Source organism: Pleurodeles waltl, chromosome 5 (assembly GCF_031143425.1).
Source record: "Pleurodeles waltl isolate 20211129_DDA chromosome 5, aPleWal1.hap1.20221129, whole genome shotgun sequence".
Taxonomy (NCBI): domain Eukaryota; kingdom Metazoa; phylum Chordata; class Amphibia; order Caudata; family Salamandridae; genus Pleurodeles; species Pleurodeles waltl.
The window spans coordinates 47,608,086-47,624,884 of NC_090444.1; the positions used below are offsets into that span (position 1 = coordinate 47,608,086).

The 16,799-nt window shown below is 46.6% G+C and overlaps 1 protein-coding gene across 1 annotated transcript; it reads right to left on the reverse strand.

The window, feature by feature from the left end:
- Positions 1-2,988: 2,988 nt before the first annotated feature.
- Positions 2,989-3,684, reverse strand: LOC138296980 (olfactory receptor 5V1-like). The gene has a single exon (XM_069236496.1). The coding sequence runs from the start codon at positions 3,682-3,684 to the stop codon at positions 2,989-2,991; it is 696 nt and encodes a 231-aa protein (XP_069092597.1).
- Positions 3,685-16,799: the final 13,115 nt, after the last annotated feature.

The following is a 16,799-nucleotide window of genomic DNA, read 5'->3' on the forward strand; positions in this document are numbered from 1 at the left end:
GCACTAAGCAGGCTGACCAGGCCCGACCCTGCTTAGCGCTTCTGAGATGGGTGCATTCAGGAGGACTCCGCAGGGCACAGAACTCCGACTTTGCAGAATTCCATTGAGTTTTTTCCAACTCTGTGGAATTCCATGAAGCCTCGGCCTAGTTCCTGGTCAGGTAAGACCTTGTCAAAGTCAAAAGTTAAGACCGACCACGATGATGGGAGGGTCAGATATAAGGGGTAAATTTGGTCAGGTCTCGGCTTGGAAAATTTCTTGAAAATGTCCTAGAGAAGGTAGAGTTATCAGTGAAGCTAGGCAGGAGGCTGTGTCTGAGGAAGCATTATTGATGAGACGTTAGACAAGGTTGTAGTGAAAATGTTTCTCTTTGGACGTAAGGCAAATTTTTGGAAGATGGACTCCTCCAGCGTGACAAGGCTGCCGGCTGAAGATGAAGAGGGCTCCAAGACGCCGGATATCTTTGGCAAGAGGTCTTGGTGAGAAAGATTTGTTGCTCTCAAGATTAACATAGCAGAAACAACAGCAAAGGCAGGCCAACTAGACATATGCCTTGGGAGGATGGGCTGCGAGATAAAATTCAGTCTACTGGTGTTTCCCTGTCCTACCCCAGCATCTGGCTCTGGAAAGCTTTCCCTTCCCCTGTGAAGGATTTCAACTGTCTGGGGTGACAAAAAGGCTGGTGTTAGGTTCCTTTGTGTGATCTGAAGGCAAGCCATTTGTAATGTAAGATGGTCAGGGCACAGCTCCAACTCCTGCCATAATGGCAATATGGCCGATTCTGCCCACATCTAGTCCCCTTTGTGTCACTGTCTGGGAGGAATACACAAACCTCAACAGCAGAACTATTCACCGTTGTGTGACCAAGGACACTGGCAGAAGGCACAAATGTGTTAAGACAAGAAAATGCCAACTGTCTCAAATTTCATTTGGGTCAACACTGCATATCTCTATCTGCTGTCAATTCAAAGTCATCACTTAATAAATGTAATAAGGTTAACCAGTGTTAGCCAGTGGAAGTGATATGCCTTACAGTACTGAAAATTACTTTAGAGGTCTTTCACTACCAAGACATGTAAAATTGAAACTGACTTGTCCTGCATTGTAAGTACCATGCACCCTGCTCTATGAGATTTTAGCACCTGATTTTAGGGGGGCCTTGCAAAAGGTTTATTTTTCCGGGTTGAAATGACAGTTTAAGACTGAAGCATACGTTGCAATGGCAGACCTGAGACATGTTTTAAAGTGCTACTTTAGTGGGTGGTACAATGAGTGCTGCAGGCCGACTATTAGCATTACATTTTTCCGGTCATGGGTACATGTAATCCTATACTAAGAATTTACAAATTGATCAAAAGTCCCAATTAGGTGCAGGCCAACTTTACCATCTTTTAGGAAGAGAGCACAAGCAATTTAGTACTGTCTGGCAGTGGTAAAGTGCACAAAGTCCTAAAGTCAACAAGCAAAACAGGAAGGGTGTAAGCAAAATGTTTGGGGTACTACCACCATAGTGGTGTTCCCCTTGTTACACCTCTGTCGGGTAAGTGCATCATTTTGGCACAAACATAGTTTTATCATTTTTTGAGAATCTGAGATTGCATCAAAATACATTGGTGGGTGCACATGAATAACCCTGCTCTAATCCTGTAACACAACACAAAGTAATGAAAGACAGCACTATGCACTGCGTTGTGTTATTTTTAATTTACTAAACAATGCTAAGCCATGCAAAGTCAATTAGAGGGCTTCGTAAATGGCAAAAATAATTTTGCATTAGGGTTGCGCAAAAAATTCATGCAACTCAGATGCAAAGTCTTGTAAATCTGGGCCTACACAGTCATGAAATTGACAAGTTATGTTTCTGCCTTCACCTTGCTGTACTAAGTCAAGCTTTACTCCCACCCACTGGGACAATCTACTCAAAGTTAAACACTTTTTCAAGAGTAAAATAAAACACTACAGTATATATGCACTTATAAATTATATCATAGACTGACATGTGCGATTTTATATTCACACAATCAACATCCACTCACCGTTATATGAGTAATCCCCAACCAACATAGGTCCACCATTTTACTTGAAAACAACCACCAGTACATGTCCACACTTCACTGATGAGACAAACACAGCCACGTTTGTTGCCCACGTTCATCTGCATTCATACACCCTCTATCAAATGTTCACAAACCAATCATCAGGCAGACAGCGACCATTATGCATCAACACACCAATAAAGTCAGACTGTTTTAGTTGCATGAATAAAGAGTAATTGATGTTTTTTCCAAAAACACACAATACCTACAGCCTACAGCTGAAAGCAAGCTTATAATGATTTTTCACTGCATACAGACCATGAATAAATTAATGAATGAATAATGGCCATGCAGGAAACATGAATTTGTTAAATGTATCATAGATACTGGGTTTCGAAATAGTAGTTATTTGTACATCTCTGAATTTATGGTTATCCATTCTCTTATGTGATTCACTGGGTATTTTGCAAAATATGTTATTTCTTGCAAACTGACTAACATCTGGAAAATGCAAATGCAGAGAAATGCAATTCACAGTAACAGATGTTCAACTGTGCTGTGTTCCTACCTAATAAAAACAGTACTGCACTTGTGCAAGTGGAGCTTTCGTCTGCAACAGGAAAGGACCCAAAACACAACAAGGAGACATCAAGTTTTTGCCTTCACAATTGACCCATTTTGGGGTATATGGGCCCAGCTCTGCCACCACCTAGGAAACATACTAAACCAAGGCATTCCTGAAAAACAGACACCAGATATGTGTCTTGTATTGATCTCCCTGCCTTTGTTACTTACTGTTGCCTGCAATATCAATATTTTAGCTAAAAACCCACACTTTCCTCAGGTTTATGTGAGGCAAGGTCTGAATTATGTGGAGATTTATAAAGATGTGAAAGGTTCAAGAAAGGTGAAACTCTATGGGGTTTCAAACAGGATAGGAACATGCATAATCTTAAATGAATCGATATTTCTTAGGAAGTTTCTGCAGAGCCTTTTTCACATCCTTGTTTCTCAAACTGTAGATTATGGGGTTTACAGCTGGGCTACCCACAGTGTAAAACACAGAGAAAAGTTTATCCTGATGTTCTGAGTTTTTATACGCTGGTTTCAAGTACATGAAAACGGCAGGTCCGATTGTCACAGTGATGACAATCAGGTGTGAGGTGCAAGTGGAAAATGCTTTATATCGACCTCTAGATGATGGAATTCCAATGATGGTGACAAAGATGCAGAAGTAGGAGAAGAGAACGACCAGTAAAGGCATCAACAGCTGGAAAACCGAACCAGTAACCATCAAAACCCTCTGGGTGATAGTGATGTCTGCACATGCTATTGTGAGGAGAGGAATGAGTTCACAAAAGAAATGCTTAATAACATTTTGGGTACAAAATGGTAATTGCAGAGTAATAGCCACATACATAATCGCACACAGGCCACTGCATACCCAGCTAAATGCCGCCATAGCGATGCACACATGCTTGTTCATGATGGCGTTGTAACGCAAGGCAAAGGAGATGGCTACAAAACGATCAAATGCCATCACTGCAAGGATGAAACATTCTGTGCCACCAAAGAACACAAAGGAGCACAGCTGAGCTGCACATGCGTAGAAGCTTATTCGCTTCCTTGCAATGAGTTGAGCCAACATGTTAGGAACAGTTGTTGTCGAGCAGCAGACATCTATGAATGAGAGGTTCACTATGAAGAAGTACATAGGAGTGCGGAGGTGAGGATCACAGGCACAAGCAATGATCAGTATAATGTTTCCACTCAGAGTGATCAAGTATGCCACCAAAAATATGACAAAGAGATATTTCTGCACAGTAGGGTCCTCAGATAGTCCCAAGAGCAGGAATCCTGTCTCTGAGCTGCCATTCGCCTTCTCCATAGATCTCCTTATCTTTCCCTGTACAAGTAGGAAAATACATAGTAAATACTCTGAGTGCCACATGAAATAATCAATTTATGATGCAATGTTGATCAGTGGAAGTCTTTTCAGTATCTCATCTGCTGTACAGCAAGCTAGAGCAAGGTTATACCCTCTGCCTCTTGAGTTGGGAATCTCACTCCTGCTTTTCAAGTATTTAGATGTAACAGGGTTTACCTTTCTTGATTCCTAAGGGATGGGGACATTTCAGAATCTACAGGAAGGGCAGGCGTGGGACGAAAGTGTAGTGCCATCAATGGAGAGGAAGAAGATGGCACATGCAGAGAGTTAAGTAAGGCATAGTAAGTGTAGAAACAGTGAGGCCCAAGAGGGATAAGGCAAGCAGGAGGAACAGTGACATGGGTAGAAATGTACAATGAAAGGAAAATACAGGAGGATCACAAGAAGCGAGGAACAGAAGGCACAGGATACATTGTGTGGCACAGGAGATGCACAATATTTACAGGAAACACATGGACTGGTGGTGGGAAGCGGAGTAAAGGGTGACGGGGGAAAATGCATATATTATGGAGGTTTTGTCATCTCAGGAATGGATGTGCTGAGTGTTGTAGCAGAAGGGAGCTGGACAGCATAGAAGCTAGAGTGTGCACACAGGGCACAGGAGAGCACAGGACAGCAGCAGACAGGTTTAATCAAGCTGTTGTGGTAGTAAAGTGTGGACACTGTCAGCTACAGCCAGAGGTGGCATGTGTAAGACAAAGCAACATTGAGAGAAACATTGTAGGTTGGAAACACCAACAGCAGAGGAGAGAGGGGGTGTAGGATGGGGTGCTGACTTCAAAGTTCAATATAGGTGTTCACAATTAAATGAGTTGTACTTTACCAAAGTTTAAGCAATTGAGTCCATTGACTTTGAGGCTTTAGCTAGATTGGGAAAATTAGGCTATCTCCTGGTCCCCATGCTATCATGAAGACCGCCTCTCTTATTTATCTGGCCCTGAGTGATCTCTCTACCTGCTCTATTTCTATAGAAATGATCCTACAGCCTAAAATATGCTGTGGTCAAACCTCTTCTGAAGAAAACATAATTTGACCTTTGAAAATTATCAATCGATATCTCTTCTTTTCTGGTGAGCCATATTAATTGGCAACTATTTTTTGTAGATCCCTTCACTAAGCATTATATGGCATATACAACAACAGAAAACATATATTCCAAACTTACGAGGACATACATTTTTGATTGTTGATATACCTCTAAATTGTAGCACCGAGATGCAAGCTTGGCTGGAAAAACAACAAAACAAGCATAATTTCTTCCAGACCCTTTCCCTGGCATATCCAGGGGGTCCCCCAAACATTCTATGGGTGTCGTCTTATACTCCTTTTTTTACTGGAGGTTCTTGCTGAGGGCCCCTATCCCCCCTGGTCTCTCATCTCTCTCCAGAGACCCTAAATGTTCTCAAATGATCTCAAATTTGCAGGGGCAGCCCCACGCCTGGTATATCAATTTCTCTACCCCCTTACACCAATTAAGACCCTCCTCCCACTCCCTCATGGTTGTCAGGGTAGGTGTCCCCCAGCGTTTCATGATCTCTCTGCGGGCTACCCTGAGGGCTTGGTTACAGAATAGTAGGCCATACTGGTCCACAGACTGGGCGTTCCAAATCCCCAGGGATACCAGTTGGGGCATGAGTTTCACCTCTACCCTACTCCTCTCCAGTATGACCCCAGTTTTGGACACACCCAGAGAGTGTAAATCAAAGTGCCTCTCTTGTGGAATCCCCTGAGTCTATCATCTGGGGTCTGTCCCATAGCAAACAATCGGGTCCTAGTATAATAAACTCTATATAGGATTTTCAAATGGATCAGGTGGAATCACACCCGGATTGTGACTTCTTTGGGATATGCTCATGCCTGGGTCCAGTCGTCATCCTCCAGGGTGCCCAGGTCACTTGCCCACTTGTCCTTCAAGACTGTTGTGCAGTGGTGTAGAGTCAATTCGAGACACAGTGTACTCAGTCAGTGGGAAGCCTAGGAATCTACATTCAAGTGGGGATTCTTCTCCACCTCAGTTTGAAGCGCTTCACATTTACTGAGCAAAAGAAACATCTGGTGGTATTTCAAATATTAATTATCTGACAATTCACACTGGGATTTTAAGTCTTCAAAGGGAATAATTACCCATCCCTCCAGACATCTCCCAGTTGGGAGATCCCCATTAGGTCCCACTTTAGGGTGGCCTTCTATGTTATTCAGACTCCAAAACTGGTCCGAGTCCCATAGAGGGGTCTGCATTGTTACCTTGCCCTGCCATCCCAAGGCCCTCATTGCCCTCTTCCACATTTGGATCACAGCCTGGGTTGGGACAGGGAGTGTGGGGAGCTTACTACCTCCATATAGTCATTGCAAATAACCCTCTGGAGCCATGGCGGTGCGGTCTGCTAGCATCAAAGGTTCCTACTGGAGCGAGAATACCCAGTTATTGATCGCCAGCTATTGTGAGGCTAAGTAGTCGAGTCAGAGTTTTGGGAGGACAATGACGCCATCTGCTTGATGTCTAGTCAGTGTTACGAGGGATATCCTAGGTAGCCCTCCGTCCCAGATCAGCAATCTTGTGGCGTAACCTGCCTTGTGGGAGAACCCATCCAGGAATGGGTAGGGTATGTTTTGCAAGATATAGAGAAACCTGGGCAAGTATATCATGTTATATAGGGCTGCTCGACCCAGGAGCGAAAGTTGCAGCTTCCTCCATCTCTCAACATCCCTTTGGTAGGCCTCCAGAACCCTCTCTTGCTTTTTCTGCGTAGGGTTATAATTGGTGTTATATATATGCCTAACTACAGAAAGCCCTGGGTCGCACAACAAAACAGGCCAGGTTGTTCGTGTGCTGGGGTGTGCGACCCCAGATGGAAGGCAATGGACTTGTGCCAGTTGATTTTAACACCTGCATAGGAGCCAAAGATGATTACTTTGTCCAGGACCCTTGATATTAAAGGTTGGGGGTCCACCAGGTAAAGGAGGACATCATCAGCATATAATGAGATAGTATCCAACCAGCCCAGGTCGCAGGAAAGGTCTCTGAGTTCCACAGCTGCCCTCATCCATGATGACAAGGGTTCGAGAGCCACTGCAAACAGTAGAAGGAAAAGCGGACAGCCTTGTCTGGTGCCCCTCGATAGTCCATAATGCCTCAAGAGCACCCCTTTCACTGAGACTCGCGCCACTGGCTCTCTATATAGCAGGCTGACTGTAGGAGGCTGGACTGGCTTGTAGTGAGTACCAAGGGGTACTTGCACCTTGCACCAGGCCCAGTTATCCCTTATTAGTGTACAGGGTGTCTAGCAGCTTAGGCTGATAGATAATGGTAGCTTAGCAAAGCAGCTCAGGCTGAACTAGGAGACGTGTGAAGCTACTACAGTACCACCTAGTGTCATATGCACAATATCATAAGAAAACACAATACACAGTTATACTAAAAATAAAGGTACTTAATTTTTATGACAATATGCCAAAGTATCTTAGAGTGTACCCTCAGTGAGAGGATAGGAAATATACACAAGATATATATACACAATAGCAAAAATATGCAGTATAGTCTTAGAAAACAGTGCAAACAATGTATAGTTACAATAGGATGCAATGGGGAAACATAGGGATAGGGGCAACACAAACCATATACTCCAAAAGTGGAATGTGAACCACGAATGGACCCCAAACCTATGTGACCTTGTAGAGGGTCGCTGGGACTATCAGAAAATAGTGAGAGTTAGAAAAATAACCCTCCCCAAGACCCTGAAAAGTGAGTGCAAAGTGCACCAAAGTTCCCCTAAGGACAAAATAGTCGTGTTAGAGGGAAAATGCAAGGAAAACACAAATCAGCAATGCAACAACGATGGATTCCTGACTGAGGGTACCTGTGGAACAAGGGGACCAAGTCCAAAAGTTACAAGCAGCTCGGAGATGGGCAGATGCCCAAGAAATGCCAGCGGTTGGTGCAAAGAAGCTCTTACTAGGCTGAAGAACTGTGAATACTGCAGGAACGACAAGGGCTAGAGACTTCCCCTTTGGAGGATGGATCCCCCACGCCTTGGAGAGTCGTGCAGAAGTGTTTTCCCGCCGGATGGACGCCAACAAGCCTTGCTACACGCAAATCGTGCGTTTGGCGTTTTTGGACGCTGCTGGGGCCCAGGAGGGACCAGGAGGTCGCAAATTGGACCTGCAGAGAGAGGGGACGTCCAGCAAGACAAAGAGCCCTCACTGAAGCAGGTAGCACCCGGAGAAGTGCCAGAAACAGGCACTAGGAGGATGCGTGAAACGGTGCTCGCCGAAGTTGCACAAAGGAGTCCCACGTCGCCGGAGACCAACTTAGAAAGTCGTGCAATGCAGGTTAGAGTGCCGTGGACCCAGGCTTGGCTGTGCACGAAGGATTTCCGCCGGAAGTGCACAGGGGCCGGAGTAGCTTGCAAAGTCGCGGTTCCCAGCAATGCAGCCCAGCGAGGTGAGGCAAGGACTTACCTCCACCAAAATTGGGCTGAAGAGTCACTGGACTGTGGCGGTCACTTGGACAGTGTCGCTGGATTCGAGGGACCTCGCTCGTCGTGCTGAGAGGAGACCCAAGGGACCGGAAATGCAGCTTTTTGGTGCCTGCGGTTGCAGGGGGAAGATTCCGTCGACCCACGGGAGATTTCTTCGGAGCTTCTGGTGCAGAGAGGAGGCAGACTACCCCCACAGCATGCACAAGCAGGAAAACAGTTGAGAAGGCGGCAGGATCAGCGTTACAGAGTTGCAGTAGTCGTCTTTGCTACTATGTTGCAGGTTTGCAGGCTTCCAGCGCGGTCAGCGGTCGATTCCTTATCAGAAGGTGAAGAGGGAGATGCAGAGGAACTCGGCTGAGCTCATGCATTCGTTATCTAAAGTTTCCCCAGAGACAGAGACCCTAAATAGCCAGAAAAGAGGGTTTGGCTACCTAGGAGAGAGGAAAGGCTACTAACACCTGAAGGAGCCTATCACAAGGAGTCTCTGACGTCACCTGGTGGCACTGGCCACTCAGAGCAGTCCAGTGTGCCAGCAGCACCTCTGTTTCCAAGATGGCAGAGGTCTGGAGCACACTGGAAGAGCTCTGGACACCTCCCAGGGGAGGTGCAGGTCAGGGGAGTGGTCACTCCCCTTTCCTTTGTCCAGTTTCGCGCCAGAGCAGGGGCTAAGGGGTCCCTGAACCGGTGTAGACTGGCTTATGCAGAATTGGGCACACCTGTGCCCAACAAAGCATTTCCAGAGGCTGGGGGAGGCTACTCCACCCCTGCCTTCACACCATTTTCCAAAGGGAGAGGGTGTCACACCCTCTCTCAGAGGAAGTTCTTTGTTCTGCCATCCTGGGCCAGGCCTGGCTGGACCCCAGGAGGGCAGCTGCCTGTCTGAGGGGTTGGCAGCAGCAGCAGCTGCAGAGAAACCCCAGGAAGGGCAGTCTGGCAGTACCAGGGTCTGTGCTACAGACCACTGGGATCATGGAATTGTACCAACAATGCCAGGATGGCATAGAGGGGGCAATTCCATGATCATAGACATGTTACATGGCCATATTCGGAGTTACCATGGTGAAGCTACATATAGGTAGTGACCTATATGTAGTGCACGCGTGTAATGGTGTCCCCGCACTCACAAAGTTCAGTGAATTGTCTCTGAACAATGTGGGGGCACCTTGGCTAGTGCCAGGGTGCCCTCACACTAAGTAACTTTGCACCTAACCTTTACCAGGTAAAGGTTAGACATATAGGTGACTTATAAGTTACTTAAGTGCAGTGTAAAATGGCTGTGAAATAACGTGGACGTTATTTCACTCAGGCTGCAGTGGCAGGCCTGTGTAAGAATTGTCAGAGCTCCCTATGGGTGGCAAAAGAAATGCTGCAGCCCATAGGGATCTCCTGGAACCCCAATACCCTGGGTACCTCAGTACCATATACTAGGGAATTATAAGGGTGTTCCAGTAAGCCAATGTAAATTGGTAAAAATGGTCACTAGCCTGTCAGTGACAATTTGGAAAGAAATGAGAGAGCATAACCACTGAGGTTCTGGTTAGCAGAGCCTCAGTGAGACAGTTAGGCACCACACAGGGAACATACACATGCACACCTATGAGCACTGGGGCCCTGTGTGACAGGGTCCCAGTGACACATACATATAGGCCACAAACCTATGAGCACTGGGGTCCTGACCAGCAGGATCCCAGTGACACATAACAACCATACTGAAAACATGGTGTTTTCACTATGAGCACTGAGGCCTGGCTATCAGGATCCCAGTGAGACAGTGAAAACAGTGACAAACACCCTGACATACACTCACAAACAGGCCAAAAGTGGGGGTAACAAGGCTAGAAAGAGGCTACCTTCTCACACAACCCCCCCCAAACGAAGGACAATAAGGCTAACCTTGGCCAGTTGAGACTTTATTGTCTAAGTGGTGATAAGTAGAGAGTAGCTCTGCAATAGACTGGTTACTCCCTTTATCATCCACTATATGGTTACTTCCCTGTGGGGATGTAAACCACCCTGTTTGAAGTTTTTTAGCTAAGCAACAATGTGAAGATGTATTTTCAGAGTTTCTATCAGTAAGTTTTAGTTTAGAGCAGTGGGAATTGTCCACTGAACCTATTTGTAGTGATGGAAATGCCAGACAGGGATGCTGTCTCAGAAAAGCCATAGCTGGGCAAAAACTTTGTCCATCTGGCTGGAAGAGAGAACAGGGATGCTGTTTCTCTTGAGTTGGAGCAGGGCAGGGATGCTGTCCTATGAGCTCCACACTAGGGCAGGGATGCTGTCCTAAGTGTTGTGAGGTAGTGCAGGGTTTCTGCACTAAAGTTTCTCTGGAAGGGTTGGAGGGATGCTCCATGTTAACTAAAATGGTGCTGTTTTTCTCACCAATGTTAGTTATCCCACAGAGAGGTACTTCCACCTCAGGGAGTCCAGCTTTGCCAGCTGATGATTCCCTTAGAACAGGTGCCACCCCAGGAGAGGTTTCTCCCACCACAGGAATAGTATCCTGAATGGTAGGGTGGTTAGGGGATACTGTGATACCCTTTTTACCTGTTGATGGAGAGGGATCCTGAGTTTTCAGGCCTTCTCTCCTTTGCTTTTTCATTTCACTTGAAATGAGAGGGAACAATTCCTCAGGGATGCCCAGCATGGCTGCATGGGCATAAAACTCTACATCAGCCCAACCTGAGGCCTCTAGGTCATTACCTAAGAGACAGTCTACAGGTAAGCTAGGTGATACCACCACCTGCTTAGGGCCAGTAACTCCACCCCAACTAAACTGAATTATAGCTAAGGGAAGAAACTTAGTGGAGTTATGGACATCAATAATCTTATACTGTTGTCCAATGATGTGTTGTTCAGGAGGCACTAGGTTTTCAGTCACCAAAGTGAAACTGGCACCTGTGTCCCTGTAGGCCAAGGCCTCAACACCATTTATTGAAACTGTCTGCCTGTACTTATCCATTGTAAGGGGACAAGCAGCCAGTGTGGCAAGGCCAATGCCACTAGGTGTGACAGAAACTGTCTTGGGACTGATTACATCAGTTTCCACTATGGACCCATAAGTGAACCCAACTACACCCTTTGCTTGACTGTTGCCAGCAGTCCCACCACTAGTACCACTACTGCTAGGGGCACTAGAGCTTGATGTATTAGTGGTGGTAGGCTCAGGGGGTTTACCTGGACAGGACTTATCCCCTGGCCTATGGCCTCTGTTTTTACACACAAAGCACCAAGGCTTTTTAATGTGTGCAGGTTGGGAAGAAGAGGAAGAATTTGTTTTATCCCCACCCTCTGAAGAGTGTTTAAGATTTGAAGTGGGATCTTTGGTTTTACCCTTATCCCCATGCTTATCTTGAGATTTTTCACCATCTTTCTTCTTATTGCCATCTTTGTCACCCCCTGTATGAACTTTTCTGTTCACCCTTGTTCTGACCCATTTGTCTGCCTTCTTTCCCAATTCTTGGGGAGAGGTCAGATCAGAGTCTACCAGGTACTGGTGCAACAAATCAGACACACAATTATTAAGTATATGCTCTCTCAGGATTGTGTTATACAGGCTTTCATAATCAGTAACTTTACTGCCATGTAACCACCCCTCCAAGGCCTTCACTGAATGGTCAATGAAATCAACCCAGTCTTGTGAAGACTCCTTTTTGGTCTCTCTGAACTTTATCCTGTACTGTTCAGTGGTTAAGCCATAACCATCCAGGAGTGCATTCTTAAGAACTGTAAAATTATTGGCATCATTTTCTTTCACAGTAAGGAGCCTATCCCTACCTTTTCCACTAAATGATAGCCATAGGATAGCAGCCCACTGCCTTTGAGGGACATCCTGTACAGCACAGGCCCTCTCAAGTGCAGCAAACCACTTGTTAATGTCATCCCCCTCCTTATAAGGGGGAACTATCTTGTGCAGATTCCTGGAATCATGCTCTTTTGCAGGATGACTATGGGGAATACTGCTGCTGCCACCATGGGTATCTAAACCCAACTTCTGTCTTTCCCTCTCTATTTCTAAAGACTGTCTATCCAAATCCAGCTGTTGCTTCTTGAGCTTCAGTCTGGTTTGTTCCACTCTCAATCTATTGAGCTCCCTTTCTAACAATCTGTCATCAGGGTGGGTGGGAGGGACATTTCTAGATACAGAGGTATGATGGGAATGAACAGAAGGAGACCTGTCCCTTACAGAGGGCACCCTAACAGCTTGGCTACCAGCATAATGTGAGATCACATCATCAGTATGGTGTGATTTAACCTCTGTACCAACTATGCTAGACTGTCTAGTAATGGGCAGGCTGAGAAGTTTCTTTCCTGAACCTTTTCCTGGGGGAGTCCCTGGATCAGATTGAGAACCATTAGCTACTTTTTCTACAGATTGGGCACTTATGGCCTTATCCTGTACTCTAAGCATATTAATTAACAGTTCTAAGGAAGGATTCTTCCCTACACTCAAACCTCTCTCTATGCAGAGACTCCTTGCTCCTTTCCAGCTAAGGTGATCATATGCAAGTTTGGACAGTTCAACATTTTGGCCTGTGCCAGACATTTTTAGAGAGAGTTAAAGTGATAGACAAAGAGAAAAAAGTTTTCAGAACTTTTTGGAAAGACAGAAAAAAACTTTTTAAACTTTTAAGAACTTTTTGAAAGTTTAGTAGTACTTTTCAGCACTTAGAAAAGAGTGAAAAGAGGAAATGCAAAACTTTTTGGCTATGTGTATATACACTGACCTTGTTTTGTATATTTTTCTCTTATGAAAAGTACAATGACAAGAGTGGTAAGTAGTCTCAAGCACTTATCCCACCACTGCACAACCAATGTAGGAGGCTGGACTGGCTTGTAGTGAGTACCAAGGGGTACTTGCACCTTGCACCAGGCCCAGTTATCCCTTATTAGTGTATAGGGTGTCTAGCAGCTTAGGCTGATAGATAATGGTAGCTTAGCAAAGCAGCTCAGGCTGAACTAGGAGACGTGTGAAGCTACTACAGTACCACCTAGTGTCATATGCACAATATCATAAGAAAACACAATACACAGTTATACTAAAAATAAAGGTACTTTATTTTTATGACAATATGCCAAAGTATCTTAGAGTGTACCCTCAGTGAGAGGATAGGAAATATACACAAGATATATATACACAATAGCAAAAATATGCAGTATAGTCTTAGAAAACAGTGCAAACAATGTATAGTTACAATAGGATGCAATGGGGAAACATAGGGATAGGGGCAACACAAACCATATACTCCAAAAGTGGAATGTGAACCACGAATGGACCCCAAACCTATGTGACCTTGTAGAGGGTCGCTGGGACTATCAGAAAATAGTGAGAGTTAGAAAAATAACCCTCCCCAAGACCCTGAAAAGTGAGTGCAAAGTGCACCAAAGTTCCCCTAAGGACAAAATAGTCGTGTTAGAGGGAAAATGCAAGGAAAACACAAATCAGCAATGCAACAACGATGGATTCCTGACTGAGGGTACCTGTGGAACAAGGGGACCAAGTCCAAAAGTTACAAGCAGCTCGGAGATGGGCAGATGCCCAAGAAATGCCAGCGGTTGGTGCAAAGAAGCTCTTACTAGGCTGAAGAACTGTGAATACTGCAGGAACGACAAGGGCTAGAGACTTCCCCTTTGGAGGATGGATCCCCCACGCCTTGGAGAGTCGTGCAGAAGTGTTTTCCCGCCGGATGGACGCCAACAAGCCTTGCTACACGCAAATCGTGCGTTTGGCGTTTTTGGACGCTGCTGGGGCCCAGGAGGGACCAGGAGGTCGCAAATTGGACCTGCAGAGAGAGGGGACGTCCAGCAAGACAAAGAGCCCTCACTGAAGCAGGTAGCACCCGGAGAAGTGCCAGAAACAGGCACTACAAGGATGCGTGAAACGGTGCTCGCCGAAGTTGCACAAAGGAGTCCCACGTCGCCGGAGACCAACTTAGAAAGTCGTGCAATGCAGGTTAGAGTGCCGTGGACCCAGGCTTGGCTGTGCACGAAGGATTTCCGCCGGAAGTGCACAGGGGCCGGAGTAGCTTGCAAAGTCGCGGTTCCCAGCAATGCAGCCCAGCGAGGTGAGGCAAGGACTTACCTCCACCAAACTTGGGCTGAAGAGTCACTGGACTGTGGCGGTCACTTGGACGGTGTCGCTGGATTCGAGGGACCTCGCTCGTCGTGCTGAGAGGAGACCCAAGGGACCGGAAATGCAGCTTTTTGGTGCCTGCGGTTGCAGGGGGAAGATTCCGTCGACCCACGGGAGATTTCTTCGGAGCTTCTGGTGCAGAGAGGAGGCAGACTACCCCCACAGCATGCACAAGCAGGAAAACAGTTGAGAAGGCGGCAGGATCAGCGTTACAGAGTTGCAGTAGTCGTCTTTGCTACTATGTTGCAGGTTTGCAGGCTTCCAGCGCGGTCAGCGGTCGATTCCTTATCAGAAGGTGAAGAGGGAGATGCAGAGGAACTCGGCTGAGCTCATGCATTCGTTATCTAAAGTTTCCCCAGAGACAGAGACCCTAAATAGCCAGAAAAGAGGGTTTGGCTACCTAGGAGAGAGGAAAGGCTACTAACACCTGAAGGAGCCTATCACAAGGAGTCTCTGACGTCACCTGGTGGCACTGGCCACTCAGAGCAGTCCAGTGTGCCAGCAGCACCTCTGTTTCCAAGATGGCAGAGGTCTGGAGCACACTGGAAGAGCTCTGGACACCTCCCAGGGGAGGTGCAGGTCAGGGGAGTGGTCACTCCCCTTTCCTTTGTCCAGTTTCGCGCCAGAGCAGGGGCTAAGGGGTCCCTGAACCGGTGTAGACTGGCTTATGCAGAATTGGGCACACCTGTGCCCAACAAAGCATTTCCAGAGGCTGGGGGAGGCTACTCCTCCCCTGCCTTCACACCATTTTCCAAAGGGAGAGGGTGTCACACCCTCTCTCAGAGGAAGTTCTTTGTTCTGCCATCCTGGGCCAGGCCTGGCTGGACCCCAGGAGGGCAGCTGCCTGTCTGAGGGGTTGGCAGCAGCAGCAGCTGCAGAGAAACCCCAGGAAGGGCAGTCTGGCAGTACCAGGGTCTGTGCTACAGACCACTGGGATCATGGAATTGTACCAACAATGCCAGGATGGCATAGAGGGGGCAATTCCATGATCATAGACATGTTACATGGCCATATTCGGAGTTACCATGGTGAAGCTACATATAGGTAGTGACCTATATGTAGTGCACGCGTGTAATGGTGTCCCCGCACTCACAAAGTTCAGTGAATTGGCTCTGAACAATGTGGGGGCACCTTGGCTAGTGCCAGGGTGCCCTCACACTAAGTAACTTTGCACCTAACCTTTACCAGGTAAAGGTTAGACATATAGGTGACTTATAAGTTACTTAAGTGCAGTGTAAAATGGCTGTGAAATAACGTGGACGTTATTTCACTCAGGCTGCAGTGGCAGGCCTGTGTAAGAATTGTCAGAGCTCCCTATGGGTGGCAAAAGAAATGCTGCAGCCCATAGGGATCTCCTGGAACCCCAATACCCTGGGTACCTCAGTACCATATACTAGGGAATTATAAGGGTGTTCCAGTAAGCCAATGTAAATTGGTAAAAATGGTCACTAGCCTGTCAGTGACAATTTGGAAAGAAATGAGAGAGCATAACCACTGAGGTTCTGGTTAGCAGAGCCTCAGTGAGACAGTTAGGCACCACACAGGGAACATACACATGCACACCTATGAGCACTGGGGCCCTGTGTGACAGGGTCCCAGTGACACATACATATAGGCCACAAACCTATGAGCACTGGGGTCCTGACCAGCAGGATCCCAGTGACACATAACAACCATACTGAAAACATGGTGTTTTCACTATGAGCACTGAGGCCTGGCTATCAGGATCCCAGTGAGACAGTGAAAACAGTGACAAACACCCTGACATACACTCACAAACAGGCCAAAAGTGAGGGTAACAAGGCTAGAAAGAGGCTACCTTCTCACACTGACTCAGGATAGAAAATAGGGGCCAACGTCCATTTTTCAGAGGACCACCATCATGTACAGCCATTTGAGGGAGTCAAAGGCCTTCTTGGCATCCCAGGCCAAAAGAACTCCAGGCTCTCCCAGCGGCCACTGCACGCCAGGCATCTCATCAATTGTCGTAGGCTATGTCATGTGGCTCTATACAGCATAAAGCCTGACTGGTCCAGAGCCACAAGAGTGTAAATCACTTGCAAGAGGTGATTGGCCATTATTGTAGCCAAGATTTTTGTCTCTGTATTAATCAGGGAGATTGGCCTGTATGAGGGGCACTCGTCCACTGCCTTACCTTCTTTGTGAACCAGGGAAATGGTGGCTTCTTGAAGATCAAGTGGGAA

Coding starts and splice junctions, on each gene's coding strand:
- LOC138296980 (XM_069236496.1), bottom strand. CDS start 3,684: ATGTTGGCTCAACTCATTGCAAGGAAGCGAATAAGCTTCTACGCATGT.